Genomic DNA, 22,452 nt, shown 5'->3' on the forward strand with positions numbered 1-22,452 from the left:
TTCTTGGCCAGGCTTATCCTCAAAGACTTCATTCTTTAAGTGGCCCCAAAGACAGTCATGGAAGGTTCTCTTGGATGCTGTGAATAATCTACAAAGTAGATTTCTGTATTTATTACAACTCTATTTAATTCCTGTCAGTGTTTTAACTGATGCCATATTTATTTGTCAGACTGTAAGTTCTGTGTAGGCAGCAGGGACAGTGCCCCATGCTTCTTTTTTATCCTCCACAATGCTTGACATCTGATGTGGGGCAGTGGATGAGTGCTCAGTAAATGCTTAATAAACTGGATTTTTTGTCTGTCTTTGAATGATTGAGGAACAATGAGGGGTGTTGGGATATGAAGTTGCACTTCAGGGCATAGAAACCATATTGCCATGAGATCTGCAGGAACACAGCATTGAGGTGGAGGCGACGGCATCAGTTTGGAATGTAAATGATAGGAGATACGATGAAGGCTAAGTGCCCAGCACAAAGCAGGCTCACTACACATTTCATTTCTCCCCATTCTATTCTTACCATCCCTTCTCCTTGGGGGCCCTCCTTTCTTATACTACTCATTCTTATCTGCCACTGGAGAGGGTGCCATTGTCAAGCTGACTCTGCTAATGGTGTCATCATACTACTGTCCAATCTTCAATGACACTCCCTGCTAATAAGAAGCAGGGAAATCAATTCTGGCAGCCTCTTCTTCCTAAGTGTGGGCAAGTGCCCAGTAAGGCTGAGTTATGCATCCAGGAAAGGTCTTCTTCTGAATAGCAAGACTGGGTGTTCTTTAGTCTCAAGCTACGGCTGAACTTTGTAGTTGACTTCAGTCCAAAGATGTAACATCTGCCTATGCCCTTGCCCAGAAAATTTAAGAGAAGGTGTATGTAGGAGGGGGGATATCTCTCCTTTCATGACATAAGTGCTATTGCAGAACACCTGGCCCTCCAAGAAGCCACTTTCCTCCCCTACATTGCCAGAAGTTACCTGGCAGAGATGAGGGGGCATTTCTGAACGCAGGCAGATGTAACGGTTTGGGATGGTCAAAACAGACCAACATTAAGTGCACAAATATCAGTGCTAAGCCATGGAAGGAAGATAAAGAGATGATACAGCTATCCTATTTTTAAAAGAGGGGAGACACTGGGGTCAATGTACTTATGTACATCAAGGGAGGGAGACTGTATAGAGGATTTAGGAATATATACATATAATCACTAACACTAACAAGCATGGTTCTGAAAATTTACAACCTTTCATCATATAAAAAAAATGTCCTTACCATAGGACTCAAGATGAATAGAAGCGCACTAGTGAGAGCCAGCCTCAAGATCAGGGCAAAGATGTTGCCAGGGGCATTTCATATCTTCGCTAGAAGGTCCAGGGGCCTTCTATTGGTGTGACGCCCATGCCTGAGAAAGTCTCCCGAAGCAACACCTATGTCTATGCTCCAGCCTGATGCCATGAGTCTAGAGCCAGGGCAGCGAGGACCCTGTGATCAGACACTCTGCAAATCTCATGGCTTGGAGAAGAAGCAGGTGGCGCTGGGACAAATGCTCTGCATGCCCAGAGCCCACTTGAAAACCACAGGGGGCTGTAGAGGTGTGCAAGAAGAGCTGCAAGGGGTTACTGAGCTATTCTCAGGAGACAGGAATGAGACTTGAGGTTGGCATGAGAGGTAATGAGGACTCTGAAAACAGAGCAAGTATTGGAAACCAGCAGCTAGACAGGACTCATTGGCACCAAGGTCTGGGCCCCGGGGGACAGCTGGATAGGTGAGTCAGGCAGGGAATATTGACATAGTCATCTGAATCAGTGTCCTCCACTTTGGCAGCAGGCTTGTGGTAGAGACTCACATATTCACAGCTGGTCTTCAGAGATGGGGCATGGAGCCAGAGAGCTTCAGACACCTGTGAACAACCAAAGAAGCATCACTGGATCTGGGAAGGGTGATTTTAGTATCTCTCCAAATAGATTTCCACAGTGGGCAATAGGGGGTATGTGCATGGTTGCCAATTTCTAGAAGGCAAAGACACATAAGTGGCTCAGCCTTGGGCAGTTTCAGGGTGGCGTCTCACCGCAGATAACTGGAAACCACTTCGATCTAACGTGGGCAGGAAATGCCTTAAATGGGGCTCAGGCTAAAGTTACGTGGCTAAGCATGGGTCTGAAGGGGACTCAGCTGCCAGAGGAGTTTCCCCTCTGGGATTAGATGGTATGACTTGTGGAATAAATATGCATCTTTTTAGGGAGTTATTCAGAAGCAGGGTGAGTCATCCCGTGCACCTCTGTAAGGACGCAGAGAGGCTATGATGTGGCATAACAGTACATTCCAGGAAGGGGTAGGCAAGAGGAGGAAGGCAGGAGGCCACTTGGGCACAGTGGTGCTCCTCTTCCCCGGAAAGAAACTTCAGGATCACCTGCCTTCAGGATGGGTCAGTTCTTGGGAGGACAGGGCTATGCCATGATTCCAACACTGCACAATTAGTATAACATCCACCCAAGAAGGCTTCAGTAGGGAGAGTCACCTATTGAAATACAAGTGCCAAGAACTACAAGTCCAACCCCATGAACATAGTAGGCACTCAGGAAGGCTCACTCATGGAAAGGAACTATTACTTCGTGAACTTTACCAGAGAGGGAATGAGCTGCAATTTGTTTCAAAAATGTATCTCCTACTGCTTGTTACAGTTCATCAGCTAAGAGTAATTTATTCTGCTTGAAAAATCAAGATGCTCCCTATGAAAGCTAACATATTGAGCTATTAACCATACACACCTTGTGGTGGACTGGTTCAGTCAAGATTTTTGTCCCTAATAGTGGGAATGAGAGTTTCAAGCAGGGAGGAAGAGTAAGATTTGAGCAAGGGACAGGCTCAGGTGAGGGTGTGTGTGGTAGCAGGGAAGTTCAAGAGCAAAGGGCTGGTGGAAAGGTAGATGGTGCTGCTGGACCATACCTAAGCCACTGTGAACCTTCTCTAGCAGGGGTGCGTGAGGGCAAGGTCAGGAAGCTGGAGGCGACTGTGGCAGAGCTGTTACTTGTTACTGGGTATCACTGTCCCTTTTTAGCAAGGCACACAATCGCCCAGTTAGGGACTCCATTTCTCAGTCTCCCTTGAAGATAGGTGTGGTTACATGACTAAGTTATGGCCAATGGGATGTGACTGGAAGGGATGTGTGAAACCTCAGGGTCATGGTCTTAAAGAAGCACCTTTCACTTTCTCTTAGGGGCCGGAATGGAGACATAGTGCTGGTGACTGAGCATCGACGGTGGACCAGGCGAGACTCCAGAGGATAGTGGAGCAACAAGACAGAAGGTGTTTGAGTCCCTGGATGACCTGGTGGCTTTGGCCACCTCTTCCTGGCCCCCTGCTTTAACTTGGGAGGAAAATAGCCTTCCATCTTGTGAGCCCTGTGGTTTAGGGTCTGTTGCATTAGCTTCGTCTACACCCTAATTAAAACAAGAACATTCACCACACTTAGTTTTTTCCTGGTTCCTGAGGCAATAGTAGTAGTAGTTTTTAACTACTGTGAGCTACTTTAGAGAATAAAATAGTTTCTTTTCTTAATTTGGATAAACAAAAATGAATGGACAGTTTAAATACTTTTTACCCATCTGCCAATGGCCATCCATAGACACAGGAGCTCCCTATGTCCATTCATAGATTTCCAGAGGAATCCTCCTCACCCAAGGGTTGAATCCTATCTATAGCTTCACATCTGTCTGCCAAGTCATCCTCTAGGCCAGGCTTACTACCTCCAGCGTTGGGCAAAGTACCTCCTCTCATCCTACAGAGTTTACTAGAAAGTTCTCCCTCATATGAAGGTAAAACCGGGTAGATTCCAATCCCTTAAGACCTCCTGGAAATCGCAGCTCTTTCACATGAAAGTCCTTCCGTGTGGTAGAGTTGCCATCCATCGCCTCTACTGAGTGCCCATTTATCCCACAGTAATGCTTGGCTAGGGAAGCCAGGTAACGAAGTCTACCACAATTGTTGGGCACTCAGTCCACCGACACCCTCAGAGGAGGAAACTGACACAACGTCTTCCCAGACTCGGGGCCCAGGAGCTGCCGGGAAAGCCGTGCCCTCCGCCTAACCGGCAGCTCCAGGAACTCCGCCACCCACGCACCCACCCCCGGGCCAAGCCCAGGTGTAGGGCCGCCCTTCGGGCCGCGGCTGCCAATCAGGGGCGGGGCGGAGCCTACCTGCAGAGCGACAGGGGGCGCCGACGCTCGCGGGCCTGGGAGAGGTACCTCCCCGTCACCTAAGGAGACACGGAGATGGGGTGAGGGCGTGGCCGCGGTCCGGTCCGCCCCCGACCCGCCCCCGGCCCACCCCGACACGCCGGAAGCCCTAAGGAGGCGGAGCGGGCGCCGAGGCGCGGGGCGTTCCTGGAGGCGGAGGGCTCGTGCGCTGCCTCGGCGTCCGCGCAGTTTCTGCGGCTGCAGCGCGCCCACAGTCCCTCTCGGCCCCGCCCCGCCCCGCCCCGCCCCGCCCCGCCCCTCCGGCTGTCCCCGCCCCGCCCGCCGTCCCTGGCGTGCCCCCTGCCGGCTCACCCTCCGCGTCCGCCGCCGGATCGCGCCGCGGGCAGGCGCTGTAGATGTTCTGGGAGCGCGGCGGCTGGGACGCGCGGGGCCGATGGAGCGGAGGGCGCTGGGACGCCTCCAGGGCACGCATCCTCACGGCCACTCGGCGGACCCGCCTCTCGAGGGCTGCCCGGCAAAGCCGCGGGGAAAGAGGAGAAAGGCGTCAGGGGCCTGTGGCCACCGACCCCGCCCGCGGGTCCCTGTAGGGAAACTACAGGCTGTCTCCCTCCTCGGGGGCTTGGCCAGGGCTCAAGTGGAGGTGCTCCGAATGTATGAAGCACAGCCTTGCCCAACACTGAAGACCGAAGGGCCGCCCTCCTCGTCCCCATTTCCAGACCGTTGACCCCCTCCCACGGTTCTCATGCCCCAGGCTGCTTATCTGAAGCTCCAGAGTTTCCCTTGGGGGGTGGGAGGAGGGAGGTTCCAGCGGAGTCTGAATGCTCACCTCTCCCTAACTGAGCCCCCCAGCCGCTCACCTTTCCTCCTTTGAATGACCCTTTTCATCAACAGTCCCAGCAGTGCCAGCAGGATGAGGGCCAGGGTGGTGGGCACCAGGATGTGAAATCCTTGGTCTTCCAACCCAGGCACGGGGTCCTGGTGAAAGGCTCTGAGGAAGGAAGGAGAGGGAGAGGGAAGGAAGAGGTCTGTGAGGGAGGGAGGTTTAAGGCAGCACTCCTGAGTAGCCAACTTTTTTGGAGATGGCAGAGGTTTGTCCCTTTGTTAACAAAATCCCCCGCCCTCCGTCCCCAAAGAGCCTTGTCTATGGAATAATGAAATCTGGATTCAAATTCAGATTCAGCTTTCTACTGGCTGTGTGATCTTGAATCAGTCTCTGAACCTCGCTGAGCCTCTTTTCTGAGGAAATGAGTATAGTAAAGCCTATTTCACAGAACTGTTCAAGGATGAAATAAAATTGTAGGTATAAAGAAGTGAAAGCACCTGGTCCAAGAAGCAATCAGTAAATGTCAGTTCCCCTTCTGACTGCATCTCAGCTTCTCTACAAGATGAGTGCAAATATGAAACAAGTTCAGTTTCTTGTAACTATGGAAAAGATGTTTCTCTCATGAGGTGCCCTCTGCTTAGAAGGTCTTCCCTCCATTTTCTCTAGAGATTAAAATTTTACTTTCCTTAAAGGGTCAGTACATCAGTTCTCTTTTCTTCTGCAATCATGGCAAACTAGAATCAATTTTTTCTCACTGTCCTCAGTTCTTGTGTTTATACAGGTTACAACCCTTATCACAGTCAGACTTGCATTAGTAAGAGAAGACTTGGATATTGCATGTTTTCATCTTTCTTAATTTTTCGGGACAGAGCACAATGCCTGCCTGGCAGGTAATGGAAACTGAGAAAATGTTGGTTGAGGGACACCTGGGTGGCACAGTCAGTTAAACTTCTGACTCTTGGTTTCAGCTTGGGTCATGATCTCAGGGTTGTGAGAGTGAGCCCCCAGAAGGCTCAGTGCTCAGCATGGAGTCTGCTTGAGATTATTTCTCCCTCTCTCTGCCCCTCCCGTTTGAGCTCTCTCTCAAATAAATAAATCTTTTAAAAGAAAAAGAGGGGCGCCTGGGTGGCTCAGTCCTTAAGCATCTGCCTTCAGCTCAGGTCATGATCCCAGGGTCCTGGGATCAAGCCCCGCATCGGGCTCCCTGCTCTGTGGGAAGCCTGCTTCTCCCTCTCCCACTCCCCCTGCTTGTGGTACTGCTCTCGCTATCTCTCTCTCTGTCAAATAAATAAATAAAATCTTAAAAAAAAAAAAGAAAAAGAAAATGTTGGTTGAATTGACTTGAATTCTTCTCCACTGGAAGGCTGGTGTAGTCTACTGAACTAGGAATCAGGAGTCCTGGTTCTATTTGAAAACACATAGTTCTCATGACCTCAGTTCCTCATCTGTAAAACCCAAATGATGTTGGAGGTCCCTTTCTTCATCAACATGCTTGTCTTTGCTTAGGCAAAATTAATTCCAATTCTTATAGATTTTCTTTGGAAGTCTGCTCTAATCCCCTAGTGGTCCACTGCAGCACTTTTCTGGGTGTCCCCCACCCTTTAGAGCAGTGCTGTCCAGTAGAAATACAATGTTACACATGTAATTTTAAATTTCCTAGTAGCCACACTGAAAAAGCAAAAGAAAACAGGTGAAACTAATTTGAATAGTTAAGTGTTTCATCGTTAGTTTTATTCTTATTTAGTTCCCCATCAAAGCAGATCTGAGTGAATGCTGAGTGACTTAAAGATTTGGGTCTCATTTCTACAGGATCTCCTCTGGGACATTGCCAAGTGTATTCTTGTCATTGGACTAATGAGCTAACGTGCTACACTCATAGGTAGTAGAGTACACAGTGGCCTAGAGACAAGAAGGGTCTCTGCTGGCAAATGTTGCGGGAAGACTTCAGTGGATCTCCTAACTTTAGGCTACTTTGCCTGACCTCTAGCCCATCCTGGATGCTGGAGACCCCTTACCTCTGCCTGTGAAGCCTGGTGTGGTAGTTGTAGCTGGCTGTCTGGGGTCTAAGCAGCCTCTCCGGAGCTGAGGTCTTTGAGGCTGTGGTGGATGGCAGGAAGGTTGGGGGCTTGGCAGCTGCTGCTGAAGATGCCCTGGAAACTTGAAGGTGGTGAGAGGTTGGGGTGGTGGAGGAGGAGTGGATTTCTGGAGGGGCCTCTGTCCTTTCAGCTGATGTGGTAACTGCAGGAGATAGCAGAAAAAAGTGACTTTTTCTATACATTCTAGTCTCTAGCAGGATTGGGTCACCCTCTCTTCCCTGAACACACTCTTTCCCTTTACCTAGACTCTGTACTTGCAGTCCTCATGGCCTGAAATGCTTTCTTAGCATGTCCTCTACACCTAATGAATTCTATATATATTTGCTTCAAAATGCCATTTCCTCCAGGAAGCCTTCTCTGATTCCCCGGGCAGAAGAGCTTGCCCTCCTCTGAGCATGGAGAAAACCCTGTTTGTAATTCCATCCCCACGCTGCTTTATGCTGTATTTCTGTGCTTGTCTATTCTCCTCCAGCCCACACCCATCAGTCACAACCTTGGGTATACGGTACACTCAGTTACACTATCCCTCTTGGCACCCAGCAAAGTCCTCTAGTGTGACAATTGTTCGATTAATGTATCTACCTCACAAGATAGATGTGAGGATGTGATGGAAATACTGCATGTCAAAATGCATTTAAAACAGGAAAAGGATATAGGAAAGTAAAGGTACCATAAGTATAATCATCAGTCTTTTTTATTGCAAAATAGAATTGTTAAAATCACAGTATTCCAGCAAATGTAGACAGCCCTACGGGGAACAGGAGGCATAAGGACCTCTGGCTGGAAAAGGTCTGCCCAGTCTTGGTTTCCACAAGTCATTCATAAAAAAGCTAAGTTTTTTGTGAATGGAGCACAAACTTCATTACTTGTGGTGCCACCTGGTGGTGATGTGTAAGTCCTGCAATTAGTGCCAAGTCAGCAAGGCTTTAGGATGGGCTTGAAGGACATAGGATGCTAATCTCAGGGAGGTACCCTCTCCCAAGACAGGGAAATACACATCTGAGACTCAGCTGTGCTCTGCCAACCATTCGATGAACTGAACACATCCCCCCTCCTCCACTGTCACAATGCTACATCATCTCTCCCACCTCCTGCCCTGCCCTAGCTTTGGTGAACTGACCTTTATGTATGAATTCAAAAGAACTGTCATGCACAGGCATCTGGAGCCAAGGGGGCACCGGCATGCGTAGAAATCGATGAAACCAAGGTGGAGGCTCGGGCGTCGGCTCCTCTTCCCAGAATGGCTCATACTCTATGGAGGCAAGGGGAATACACTGGTGGGCTCTAAGAGCAGACTGAGACCTGGGGAAGGGATGTTAGTAGGAGTTGAAGACGACCCAGCCAGGGTGGATGGCAGCCAGGGGATGAGGGCAGGGTCCACCAGGAAGAGCAGAAAAAAAAATGGGCTGGAGACTTCCCCGAAATAAACATTCTTTCACCTTCACTCAGCCAACCTTCGCACTGGCCACCACTGGGATTCTAGGCTGTGGGATTAGTGCTGCATTTGAGTTAGGAATGTCAGTGGAGGAATGGAGAAAGGTGGGATTTGGGAGAAGACATACGGAAAGGATCCGATTATAAAGTACCAAGTTTGGCCTACAGATGTGGCTTGAAAAATGACTGTCTTTCCTTTAGAGTTATCCCTGATATTTCTCATGGGACAACTATGTAGGACAATTATGTCCCTTTGCTTCTAATTTCCGCCTGTCTCAGAGCCTCTCCTCAATCTTAAACCCCCACTTCCCTCAGGCCTTGGGTAGGATGGAATCAGTACAACACAAGAAGATTGCTTATCTTGTTTCAGAATCTTGTTCCTTTCAAATGGTTTGGACAGGAAATTTGGGGGACTGTGAGGTTTCAACTATGTAAATCCCAATGATCTTTGGACTGGCTAACATGGCAATAGCATGAGAGTCTGGAGGACTGCTATAGTTCAGTGGTTGTCCCAGCCTTCCCGGGTGGAGACATTTGCTGGGTGCACTGAGCCTGGGGCACCTACCACTGTAGACAGTCAGCGTGACTAGTTGGGTCTTGCCTCGGTCTGTGTTCATGCCTGTCCCACAGGCATAGGCTCCACTGTCACTCTTGGCCAGCGCTGTCACCTCTACTAGGAACAAATTCTTATCTGGACAAGGCTTCAGGGTGACGCGGTGCTTGTATTCTTCCTTGACAAAGTTCTTGTTGGACACCACGGTGGCACATCCTCCAGATTCGGCCATTTCCCGGCACAGATAGAGCCTCATATGCATTTGAGGAAGCGGGCACTCAATGGTAACGGATCCACCCAGCATTCCCTCCACCTTTACTTCGGGGAGGATCCTCACAGCCCCAGCCACTGCAGGGAGAGGGAGTTAATATAGAGGAAGCCCCATTCCCAACCACATCCCCCACTCCAGCCCTCTTCCCAGCCCAGCCTCACACTCATCCCTAGCTCCAACCCCATCTCCATCATCAGACCAAGCCTCAGCTGGCCCTCAGCCTCGGCCCTCTCCTGCTCTCTAGCACTGGCCTCATCCTCTGCCTGCTCTCATCCCTAACCCTATGTATGTCCTCAGCCCACTCTATGCCCTGGTCCCTTTGGCCGGAGGCTGGCTCCCAGCCAGACCTCTCCCAGCCTAAGCCTTAACATAACCTTCAACCTCATTCAAACCCAAACCCATAAGATCCCAGACACCAACCCCCTAAGAATATAGCCAAACTACTGCCCCACGCCAAGGAGAGATGCTATGCCATAGTGACCCCAAACAGCACATGGTGCCCAAGTGACTTCAGTGTGGTGTTGGGAGGCATAGTGCGATTTTGCTGCAAGAGGTTTTCTGTCTAGTTTTTTTTGCTCAGATCCACTCAGCCAAATAGACTGTTCACCCTCGGTTTCATTTGTTAAATCATTAAAAAAAAAAACAAAACCCAAGCATTTATTGAATGCCTTTCATGTGGCAGGAAGGTAGCTGGCATCCCTCCATGCACAGAATGAATCATTTAGTGGGCCGTACAAATGGCCAGTCACTATAGCCCCAGCACAGTGTAATAAACCCCACCATGGAGATACACAGCATTCCTTGGAAGCAGTGAGCAGAGACACCAGATCCATGTTGTTACAGAGGGATGGTGTAGTTTGAGGAAGGGTTTCTGGAAGAAAGGATGTCTCAGTTGTGACCTGAAAGACTGGGCGTGGAAGGCAGCTGAGAGAATGATGATCATCTTCACTGGAGTAGGGAACACAGATGGAACCCAAGGGTGTGTGTGAGTGTGCGTGCATGTGTGCACAGGTGTGTGCACATTGTATGTGTGTGGGAGAGGGTGTGAAGCATGGAGGAATACATGGTTCATGAGTCCCTGAAATCAAAAACTTATGCTTTGGCTGAGAGAAGACAGGTCTAATGCAGTTGAGTCAGCTGGAGGAGAGGGTAAGTCCAAGTAAGATTAAATATCAACTAAGTGGGTCCCAATAAGTGTCCACATATTTCTGGGAAGAGGGGCATAGGGTGAAATGTGTGTGTTGGATTGGGGCCAGGGGACTTGGGTGCCGGAGGAAAGACTCTTCCAGGCAGTGAGTACAGCCCCCAAAGAGGCCAGGATAGGAGAGAGAACATGGAATGTTCGTGGGGCAGAGAGGAGTTGACGAATTTCTTGAAATTCATTCACTGACCACACATTAAGAATAGCTCCAAAGAGTTTAGTAAAATGAGGAGAGTCAAGGAAAGAAGCAGGGCTTGAGGTTTCTGGATGAGCAGAGAGAGCTGGGGAGGACATTCCAGAGAGAGGGGAGAGCGTGGATAACAGTGAAGAGGTTGAAGCAACCCTGGGATGTGAGGTGGGGAAGAGGGGCAGGAAGTGAAGCAGTTACAGGAACATGTTTAAATCTAAGAACATGTTGGTGTTAAATGGTAAGGAGAAGCAGGGGGGCCAGCCAGACCCATATATCTGCCATGGGGACCCTCACACAAGTAATCCAATGCTGCTTCCAAGCTGTTGGAAACTGAGGTGTGTGAGGCAGCCTCATGACTAGAACATGGCAATGGAAGGTTGACCCATTCAAAAGAGAAAGACCTGATCAAGGGGGTGGGGGAATTACCCTGTGTGACCAGACATCCCACACCTGTGTGTGAGGCCCAGCACCTGCCAGTGAACATGTATTTTTGGACCAACCCAGCCAGAAAGGAGAGTGAATGCTGCTTTCCCAAGAGCGAGATGCTACAATGTGGGCGGGGGCAAGATAGAGCAGAGGGGGGCCACCACCTATTCAGACACCTCCAGTGACCTCACTCTGCTCAGGGATGAGCTTCTGGAAAAGCCGTGGTTTACCCAGATCCTCTGTTATGGGCTGCATGTTTGTGTCCCACTAGAATTCATGGTTTGAAGCCCTAACCTTCAATGTGATGGTAGTAGGAGGTGGGGCCTTTGGGAAGTAATCAGGGTTAGATGAGGTTAGTGGAGCCCTCATAATGGGATCAGTGTCCTCATTCCCTCCATGGACACAAGAAGAGGCCGTATGAGCACCCAAGGAGATGGCGGCTGTCTGTCAGCCAGGAAGAGGACCCTGACCAAGGGCAATATTTGCCGGCACCTTGATCTTGGGCTTCTAGTTTCCAGGACTGTGAGAAATGAATGTCTATTGTTTAAGTCACACTGTCTATGGTATTTTATTGAAGCAGCCAGAACAGACTAAGGCATCCTTACTGTGCAAACTCTGAATGGATGAAACACAAGACAAGCTGCTGGATACACTGAGCTCTGTCTGGTCCCAGGGAACCACGAGTTGGTGAGATGTGAAATGACCAGACCCCAGCTCTCCTTGGAGTTCATAGTAGCTTCTAACCCACACCCAAAGCTTAGAAAAGCAGATTTCTCAAAGAGAGAAAAGACAGACATAATCTCCTGGTTTCAAACTTATGCACAGGGGTGCCTGGGTGGCTCAGTCGGTTAAGCGTCTGCCTTTGGCTTGGGTCATCATCTCAGGGTCCTGGGATTGAGCCCTGCATCGGGCTCCCTGCTCAGCCGTGAGTCTGCTTCTCCCTCTGCACCTACCCACCCCCTGCTCGTTCTCTCTCTTTCTCTCTCATAAATGAATGAATGAATGAATCAATCAATCAATCAGTCAATAAAATCTTTAAAAAAAATAGAACTTATGTACAGTGTGCATAAGATTCATTTTGGAGGAACTAACTCAGCTGCAGATGACCTGATCTTCCCCTTTGTCATGGTGGTTACATCTATCTAGGGTGGGGCCTGTGGACCTGCATTTTAAAATAAATATCCTAGGTGTCCTTGAATTTTTGCAATTCTGAACTATATAGCTATATTTCCAAATGATTCTGGGAACTAATGGGAGGGGTGGAAGAGGTGACTAAAGGACCCACCCTGCTTAATATTGGTATTTTAGAGAGGCTACTCAGTAAGCGACATTGATCTCTAAGTTGGTGACTTGCTTTTCAGTGGTGATGGTGGGGACAGGACTATATGTGCTTTAAAAAGTCACTCTCAACATATAATTGGATATAAATATATAATATAAATAGATATAAATTATATATATAAATTATAAATAAATATAAATATATATATTTGGAGCATGGGGAAAAACACATAATTTCCATGATGAAAAACATGGTAAATGCCCACAAGGCCTTGGCTGGGGCTGTGCTCTGGAGACAGACTTTGGATTTTGTGTAGCCATGGTTTTCCAGGTGATGAGAGCCCTGTCAACTCAAGTTGCAGCAGAATTATGTCTGCAAGAGGAAGTTGGCCTGAGATTTTTATGTTTGTCAGATGGAGTGTGAATTTTTAAAAAAGGATGAGAAACGTCCAACTCAACTTCCCACCCCCACATATGCCAACATGTGTGTCCGGGCTGGCCATCTGCTCTTTGTCCTGTCACAAGGAATGGAGTGTCCCCATATGTGGAACATAAGGAATAGCACGGAGGACATTAGGGGAAGGAAGGGAAAACTGAAGGGGGGGAATCGGAGAGGGACATGAACCATGAGAGACTATGGACTCTGGGAAACAAACTGAGGGTTTCGGAGGGGAGAGGGGTGGGGGGATGGGTTAGCCTGGTGATGGGTATTAAAGAGGGCACGTGTTGTAATGAGCACTGGGTGTTATACACAAATAATGAATCATGGAACACTACATCAAAAACTAATGATGTACTCTATGGTGACTAACATAACATAATTAAAAAAAAAAAAGGAATGGAGAGTCCCTTCTCTTCCCAAAAGCCAGTCCCTCCTCCTGTGTCCTGAGTCCGTCCTGCTCACCTTCTTTAGAACTTCTCTGGTACAGCTGTCCCTTTCTCCTCCCTGTGCAATTGGTCTCTTCTTTGCTGGCATTGCCGTGGTTTACACACCTGCTCTGATATTGCCCGTGTTGAAAAAGCCCTCTGTTTACTTTTTGCCTCCCCTTCCTCTGCCACCCCTCTTCCGTTCTCTTTCTCAAACAAGTCATCATGATCATGGAATCCACTTCCACACCTCCCACTTCCTCTTCCACCTACACCTGTCAGAATTTTGTTTCCAACATTCAACTAGAACTGTTGGTCCAGGTCAGCAAAAATTTCCTTTTTTCCCCAAATTTCATTTTTTTCCCCAAATCTTCCTTACATTTGGTGTCTTTGTCTTCATTTACTTGCCTCTTGGCAGCATTTGAGGGAACTGAACCCTCCCACCTTGAAACGCTAACGTCCTATGGCTTTCCCTGACACCACACTCTCAATGACTGCTCCTTTTCAATTTCCTTACTTTCTTCTCCTTCTCTATCCAACTCGCAATGTTGGGCTGCCCCAGGGCTTGGAACTTGGACCGGTTCTCTTCTTGGTCTTCCCTTACTCTCCCCACACTAGCTCATTTACGCCCATGGCTTGTAATGCTAACTCAATGTAGATTTCACTAGAACATTTATCTCCAGTCTTGTCTGTACCTCTGAGCTCTAGAATCGCCTTTCTGATATCTCCACTTGGACTCTACTTGAATGTCTAAGATGTATTTCAAACTTACAATAGCAAAACAAATAGACAAACAACAACAACAAAAGAATTCTTGATTTCTCTTCCAAAACCTATTCCTTCTAAGCTTTTCCTGTTTCAGAAGATTACACCAGCATCTATCCAACTGCTGAAGTCCAAAACTCCTTCCCATATTATATTAAAAAATCAAGAATAAGTTTTAAGAGTGTGTGTGTGTGTGTGTGCGCGCGCGTACACGTGCATGCATGGACTGGGTCACAACATCAAGTGTATGTATTATTATTTTTGGGGTCAAGGTAAAAAAAGATTTGAAAGCCTATACCATGTAATACTGCCTTGCTTTATTATGGAACCTCATCTAGGGCTCCAGGCAATGTGGTCTATGGCTGGGGCCCCATGCACTGGTTCCTGGGAACCAGGACCACCCCAACATTTGTACAACCCGAAGCAGAAATACAAATAAAGGCCCAAATATCATATGTCTAAGTATTTTAAAGTTATAAATCAAACTAATGAACTGTCTTGGCAAATTCACATACTCCTTAGATATCCACTCTAAATCATTTCTATGTGGAAAGAATGTTCCCCACATCCCTAGCCTCTGTCCCATCTCCCTTCTTTTCTCATCCCTGTCTCCTGCCCATACCACAAGGGTCCTGGTATGTCCATGACAGATAACCCAGCTTCTACGTATTAGCTCCACTCATATCATTCCGAACGGTCACCTGTGGCCACTCTTTTATAGAATTAGAATACTAGGATACAAGACCCAGGATAGAGGTTCACACAGTCATTAAAAGTGGGCCCAGAGTCATTTGGACAGGGAACTTGAGGTCTAGAAGAGGGGACTTGTGTGGGGGCTTGAGGTGGACAATCTCCTTGGGTCTATGAACTCCTCACCCTGTGGGGAAGGTCACAAATGGAGAAGGATGGGACCCAGAGCAGGGATTCCTCTGGCCCAGCTAGAATGGTGGTATTGCTCAGGGCAGACTTTAGCGGTACAATTTAAGTACCCTTCACTCCTAGAGATCTTCTACCACCACCCAACCCGTCTCTCCTCTCAGGCCTAAGTTTAGTTACCCATCCACTGTGTTCACATAAGTCCTACTACCTCTCACAGAGTCTGACATTTCATTTACCTCTTACAGAGTCTGACATTTCATTAAAGCTGCATTTCCTTGGACTTTTACGACTTTTTAATCTTCAACTCAAAAAATATTTGACTTTCTTCCATATTCAGGCTATCAGGAGGAAAGCAAATATGAATAAAAAAATAATTTTGACCCTCAAGGAGCTTATCATTTAATCAACAAAATGAAGGGAATATATGCCAAGTCACAATATAAAGCAGAATGAGGTCAGCTATGGGGATGCAGAAGATGGGCTCTGGAAACTGTTATAAGAAGGAGCTGGAGGCCGAGGTGGACTTTGAAGGATAAAAGGTGGAGGTGAGAGGAAGGATGATCCTAGCAGAAGGAATGGCATGAGGAAGAACATGGTGGCAAAAAGGTGTAGCACATGTTCAAGGAGGAGTCCTCTTTGGCTGGAGGTTAGGGAAGTTCAGGGGAGTGTGGTAAGCTCAGAGAATAAAAGGGGAGCACAAGGGACGAGTTTGTAGGCAGTGGGAGCCTTTGAAGTTTGCTGGGAAGGGTGATCCTATGGTTAGAGTCAAGCATTAGAAAGAGTAATCTGGAGCTGCAGGTGGGTCAGGTTGGAGGAAGTGGGAAAGATAGTTATGGGATGACTATGTGTTCTCTTCCTTTCCATTCCCTCTGTTAACCTCTCTAGTAGAGACTGCCACTGTTGTTCATTCTGGTAATACTAATCCAGAAACTACAAGAATTGGCCATTGATTGGGTCAAAGTCTGGATGGGGATAAATGGGAAGAGGTGGTAAAAAAAAACAAAAACCATTCTGCATTCTGCAGCTGATATCAGAGATAGTTAAGATGGATGGAGTACCTGATTTGATGGGGACCAATGAGGAAATTGAAGTAAGGTATTAGGCATGTTGCATTTCAGATCTTGGTGGGATACTGAAGTGGGGGTTCCCAGAAGATAGCTGTAAATTGAGATATGGAACTTGGGAAATGGATTAGGGTTACTGAATGGATGAGGGAGTCTTCATTTAAAATTGAAGTTGAAAATCAGCAGTGAAAGAGACCCAAAGAAAGAGAATGTAGAGGTAGGAAGAAAGGAATTTGGAGGCACTTGCTTTAAGATCCCCCATTATCAGGCTAATATGTCTAGGAGAGGTGACACCTTCAGCCCTCATGAGTCAACACCTGAGCCCCCCACAGGAGATGTGTCTGGAGTGGGGAGAGGGGCACTAGCAGAGAGTGGGAGGGCGTCCCAAACTTCACATGGTCTCCATCCTTATCCTGCCCTAGGTACTGGTCTGCAACTAAATCCGTCCAGGAACAGCAGAGCTAGAGATGGTCCGCAACTCCCCTACCTGTGGCCAATTCGAACCTCATAAGATGTGTGGGGTGTTTTCCTATGGCACTTACCTGGCAGGAAGCAAAGTGACCAAAGCCAGAGGTCCATGGTTCCTTTCAGAGCAAGGTCCCATCCACGAGCCCCTGGAGACGGGAGCAGAGAGACCCACTGCTCACCCAGGAAACCTTTACAATCTGGAGCTTGAAAGAGATTTCTGGCCCCACGAAGAGCAAGGCTTGAAAATGAGGAAATGACATCTTGTCTTGTTTGCTAACTAGTCTTAGACTAAAAAAGAAAATACCAGCAAACCACAGCGGAAGTTAGGAATTAAGAAAACATGTTATTTGAGTACGAGTGGGTCACCAGGGTTCAAAGGGCTTCTAGGCAGCTCCTAAAAACTATTAGAAACTCTCAGGCATGGTATTTCTTTGCCTTGAGCACTTTTTCTTGGAGGGTCCTCCATGCTTTATGTATGTTCATTAACTTCTGAGCCAGAGTCACTTGCTTTATCCCTGCCTTCAGGACAAAAGAGACTTATCACCAATTTTCTCCATCTGGGGAAAACCGTATGGATAGAAGCTTAGGCCTGAAGTCAGAAGATGCTGGTTGTAGCCCTTGAATTTATTTGGCAAATAATTTTGAGCACCTACTATGTGGGACTACTAACCATAGGTTTTGAGAAATTCACTCCCTTTCTCTAAGCCTAGCTCTCTTTATCTAGAAAATGAAGGTGAGACTAGATGAGCCTGGCATTCCCTCCTGCAGGTCATTGTTCCTGGAATCTTAATTAACCCCAGTTTACCCAGCACCTTATATCCACCACCCCTCATATCCCCCAGCTATGCTCCTAAAGGTGTTGCCTTCTGGCGGGGGCCCAGGCCACCACCCAGTGACCACAGGTGCATGCCAGAAGATGATGTGACAGTGCCTAAGTCACACATCCTGGCAGAGCTAGCCTTCAAGCCCCCAAGGGACCATGAGGGGAGGTCCAGTACCTGATGGAGGATAGAGAAATGCTGAGGCCCTCAGTCACGAGGTATCACAGAAAGAGCTTTGGGATCCAGTCAAAAGATGTGGGTTCTGGTCCTGGTTTGGTGCTTGCCTAGGGCCTCAGTTTTCTCATTGATAAATAGGAATGGTTCCTGCCCTGCGTATGTCACAGGGCTTTCATGAGGCCCGGCAGAAGCCATGGTCATAGAGGTGGTTGAAGGGCATTTTGTTGTGGAGATGCCTGGGGCTGTTCCTTAGGAGGGGATCCCCAGGGCTTCATTCCTGATGGTTACATTTTAGGTGGCTTCCCAGCATCCCCACCTCCAGGCGCTGCAGCCTCTTGAGCCCACGGAGGCCTGAGGCTATTTCCACCCCCTTTCTGGGAAGGCTTGTCAGTGATCCTGCGCACACTGCTCCCCACTGGCCCCCACACACCAGGTTTGTCACATGCTCTCCAAAACACAAAAAGACAACATCCGCAGTGGAAGTCGCATGTGAGGCCCAGAGCAGGTGCAGAGGAAATGTGTGTGGGCAGGCAGCCTGCCCTGCCCTCCCCTGCCTGGGTTTCCACCAGCACCGAACTGCTGTGGTTCTGATTTCCTCCAACCGCGAACTGGGCCAAGGTGGCAGAGGACAGGCCTGAGGCCTGTGGTTAGAGTGAGTGACCACCAGAGGTCTTGGTTCTGGTCAGCCGCCACCCTTCCCTACTTGGAGGGCTCTTCCCAATTCTCCACAGCTGTCCCACTCTGGGGCTCTGCCATTTGCTGGGCTCAAGGCCTGGGACTGGCTTGGAGAGAGAGAGAATAAATGAGTGAATGTGACACGTGTGTGTGACAGTGGGCATGAGAGTGTGTGTGTGTGAATGTGTAGTGTGTGAGTGGTTGTGAGTGTGTAAATGTGGGTGTGCAGCGTGTGAGTGATGAGTGATAGATGACTGTGATGTGTGACTATGTGTGAAGTACGTGCCATGTGGGACAGTGTGAGGAAGGGCACGGGAATGTGTCATGTGTGACATGTTAGTGTGTGAGTGTATGATGTGTGGTGTAACGAGGTGTGTGTGGCATGTGAGGTGTGATTATGTGGTGTGTGGCTGAGTGTGTGAATGTGTGTGATGTGATGTGTGAATGGGTGGCATATGGTTGTGAGTGTGTGAATGTGTGTGGTATGTGTGTGGCATGTGGGTGTAAACATGCTACGTGTGTGAACATGTGTGATGTGATGTGTGAATGTGTGGTTGTGAGTGTGCAAGTGTGTGCAGGGTGTGTGTGGTGGGTGGGTGTGAACATGCTGCCTGTGTGAACGTGTGTGATGTGATGTGTGAATGTGTGGCATATGGCTGTGAGTGTGCAAATGAGTGCGGGGTGTGTGGTGGGTGGGTGTGAACATGCTGCCTGGGTGAACGTGTGTGTCTAGGAAGATGCAGCTTGGATGCACTGTGCCGGGGCCCTGTGCCTGGGCATGTGTGGGATGAGAGATTTTCACATCATGTGTGGCCCAGATAAAACCCTTAGAGACATCATGCTGGGGTTGTTCAGAGCAAGAAGTAGGTGTCTCATGACTGCCAGGCAGGAAGGGAATGTTTGGAGCCTGAGAAATCAAAACTCCCAGACCTGGGCCACCAGGTCTCTACTTCCAGATGTTGCCCCAGGGTCTCGGGGGGGAGGCCGAACCCTGGCTAAACTCAAAGTGGGAGAAGTTTACTGTCTTCATGCTCTCCCTCTCTTGTTTTCCCCATCTACACTTTCTCTCTCCTTTCTGCCTCTAAGGGCAGTTGCAGTGTCCTGGAGCTCCCACTCCCGGGAGCAGGGGTGAGAAGCTGAAGCCCACTGACACGCAGGGGACTCCATGGCCTAACATCCTCTGGCGCCAGTGCTTGACCAGAGGGATGAACCCCAGGGAAAAAGTTCTGAGTCTCATGACAGGCAGGTGGACAGAATAAATAATACCAAGTACACCGGGAACTGTTCTAAGTCTTCGGGAAAATTCACTTAGTCCCCATAATAACTTAGGTTTATATTATCCTCCCTAAGTTACAGATGGGATAAGAGAGATATTTCTCATAAGGTGGCTGTGAGGATTGCCTGAGGTAAGCATTACAAAGGATTTAGCACGATGCCTGGAATATAGTATAAGTGCAGTGGAGATTAGCCCTTGCCATTAAGGTGGAAGTCCTTATGGGTTGTGCTTCATTATAGCATCCATCACCCTACTTTGACCTCCCATGTCACCCGTCTCCAAACAGCCATTTCCTGGGCCTTTCCAGACCAAAAGATGAGATCCTAGGTGGCCCTCCCCATGACCCAGCACTGCTGTCCCCAAAGACAGACCATGAGAATCCCCCCGCCTGCTGGACTCACCGGGGAGCCCACTTCAGGTGGAGATACCTGGCTCAGGTATCCTGTGGTTCCCACTTTCTAAGAACTTGGGCCACAGGCTTGCCTGTCCTGGAGTGAGCCACTCCACAGGAATGGGGCTTTGGGAAGGTTAACCTTTACTATAAGCCTACTCATGGCTTTCTGCTACAAAAAATGGTAAGACTTCTTACCTGAATAGGGCTATACTTCTGTTGGTATTCTAAGATTAGAACCCGAATATGTAGAATTTTTCATGAATTTTAATATAACTTATGAGCAAAAATCTGGAATTTAGAGTATTCACCTCCACACACTTTGACTCTAGAGAGGGTGGATTGGCTGCTCATTTCTTTATCAGACTTAGGAGGGGCTTACCAAGCCCGTGAAACTCCTGGAGTCTTACAGGACCATCTTCCTTCCCCTCCTGTTTCAGCTCCTTGGCCAGCTGGGGGCCATCAGTCTCAGTTTTACATCTCCTCTCATGGTGTACCCCCTGTCTACTTAGATATATGGTCTTTCTGAGGTGATCTCTTATTATTTTTATTGTATAGACTCCCTGGTAGAGTTCATCATTTCAGAGAAGCTTGTGGGGTCAAGGGGACAGTCCTTGTTTCTCTGCCTTGGGGACCAGCTTCAAGACCTTACCACAGTCAGCTCCTCTCTACTGTCTACTGTTCTTAGGAGACATGTTCTGTCCTGACTCTTGGGAAAGTCTTGGACAAACTGTATATCTATAGATAGATAGATAGATAGATAGATAGATAGATAGATAGATAGATAGATATAGATAGATATAGATATAGATAGATATAGATATAGATATTTATCTTTACACACCAAAATCAACTGCTATAGCAGATTCTCAGCTACTATTGGGCCTTAGTAATATGTAATCATTATTACATAATAGATTGTTTAAAAGAAAAAAAATCAAGATAATGCAAGGACTTGACAAGATTCTTTTGTCATCAGAAATATTTAAGTAGTTCTCTGAGTGATTGCTGGACTGATCATTGCTATTTGGTTTATCATTAACCCCACAATTGATTGTTACTCCCCAGTACTGGGCTGACTAGTGTCCCTTCAAAATTTATGTCCACCTGAAACCTCAGAATATGACCTTATTTAGAAATGGGCACTTTGCTGTATGTAATTCATTAAGATGAGGCCACACTGGATCTGGGTGGACCCTAAATCCAATGGCAAGTGTCCTTGTAGGAAGGCCATGTGAAGACACAGAGAGACACAGCGGGAGAAGGTCAAGGGAGGATAGGGCAGAGGTTGGAGCGGTGCAGCTATGAGCCAAAGATCTCCAAGGATTACTGGCGGCCCCTGGCAGCGAGGAGAGAGGCACAACCCCCTCACAGCTTCCCCCTCACAGCCTCCTGAAGGAACCAACCCTGTGGACATCTTGATTTCAGACTTCAAACCTCCAGAATGTGAGAGACTAAATTATGGTTATTTTAAGCCACCCAGTTTATGGTACTTTGTTACAGTGGCCCTAGGAAATTAATATACTCCCCCAAACTGGTGAGTTTTTAACTTATTAGATATTCCATTTCAGCTACAGCCCAGCTTCCTTACTCATAGAAAGATTTAGGGTGGACTTTGGGCAGTACATTATTATACCTGGTATCACTTATTTATAATATCAATTAAGAATAATGTAAGATTGTCTATGGCAATTGCTTAGTGGCATTTCTTGGCCTTTGATTCTAGGGACCAAGACAGGCTGTCTGAGGTCAGGATTGGCTTGTGGGTTATTGGCATTAATATAGAAGCTGCATCTTAATCCTTCTGACCTACAAATAATGGTTTGGAGGTCAGGGATCAGCTTCCAGGGGGAAAACAGTGATAGGCTCTGATGGACCTTGTAGTTTTGGTTCTGGAATGATGGCCCATCATTCCAGAAGAAGCTAGATATGCATCCTCATTACAGAGAACAGGGAAATAAACGTTCCTGATGACCACCTCTCTGGACCAGGGTGAAGCCCAAGGCTCTGACCTAGTTCATGGTCTGGGAATCAAGCCTGGACACTGCAGTTGGTAGAGCAGGAGGGGAGATCAAGGAGGACTGAAATCTAAGTCTTGTCAGGGGCAGACTTAGAAGCACAAAGTATCGGAAGCTGTATGTTCAAGGTCCATATGGAAGCAAAGGTTCTGCCCCATATCAGGCAGGATAGAAACCTGGGAAGAACTTTCTCCCAGAGAGAACTCTCATAGACAGAGGCTGTGAGGATGAGTCTGGCGTGGGCTGTGGGCTTATAGACCATGACAAGGTTTAGTGCCAGAACCTAGGAATGGCCTTGGCAGACAAAGAGGCCCCTTATCTAATTGCTGTCCCCCAGGACACTTTGGGTCAACTATTCTAAAAGCTAAGTTATCATTTAACTAGCTTCTGGTTGATATTTCTATGGAGGGAGTTTACTCATTTGGTTACTTGATTTTTGATTAATAGCCTCTCCATCTGGGAGGATACCCCAGGAAGGTATGAGATTCAAGGTCAAGTATTCCAAGGATGCTTAACCAAGATTTTTTTTTATTGCCAAAGAGGATTGCAGTTATACTTGCTTTCAGTTTATTCCATTATAAATAGTC

The 22,452-nt window shown here is 47.8% G+C and overlaps 1 protein-coding gene across 1 annotated transcript; it reads right to left on the reverse strand.

The window, feature by feature from the left end:
• Positions 1–13: 13 nt before the first annotated feature.
• On the reverse strand, positions 14–16,676 carry FCMR (Fc fragment of IgM receptor). Its single transcript, XM_032422316.1, has 9 exons — positions 16,582–16,676; positions 9,108–9,443; positions 8,229–8,360; positions 7,028–7,250; positions 5,047–5,177; positions 4,541–4,696; positions 4,190–4,248; positions 1,266–1,893; positions 14–88 (listed from the first exon to the last, which is right to left on the reverse strand). The coding sequence occupies exons 1-8, from the start codon at positions 16,616–16,618 to the stop codon at positions 1,717–1,719; spliced, it is 1,251 nt and encodes a 416-aa protein (XP_032278207.1). The 5' UTR covers positions 16,619–16,676; the 3' UTR covers positions 14–88; positions 1,266–1,716.
• Positions 16,677–22,452: the final 5,776 nt, after the last annotated feature.

Source organism: Phoca vitulina, unplaced genomic scaffold (genome assembly GCF_004348235.1).
Source record: "Phoca vitulina isolate PV1807 unplaced genomic scaffold, GSC_HSeal_1.0 scaffold26, whole genome shotgun sequence".
In the NCBI taxonomy this organism is placed as follows: Eukaryota; Metazoa; Chordata; class Mammalia; order Carnivora; family Phocidae; genus Phoca; species Phoca vitulina.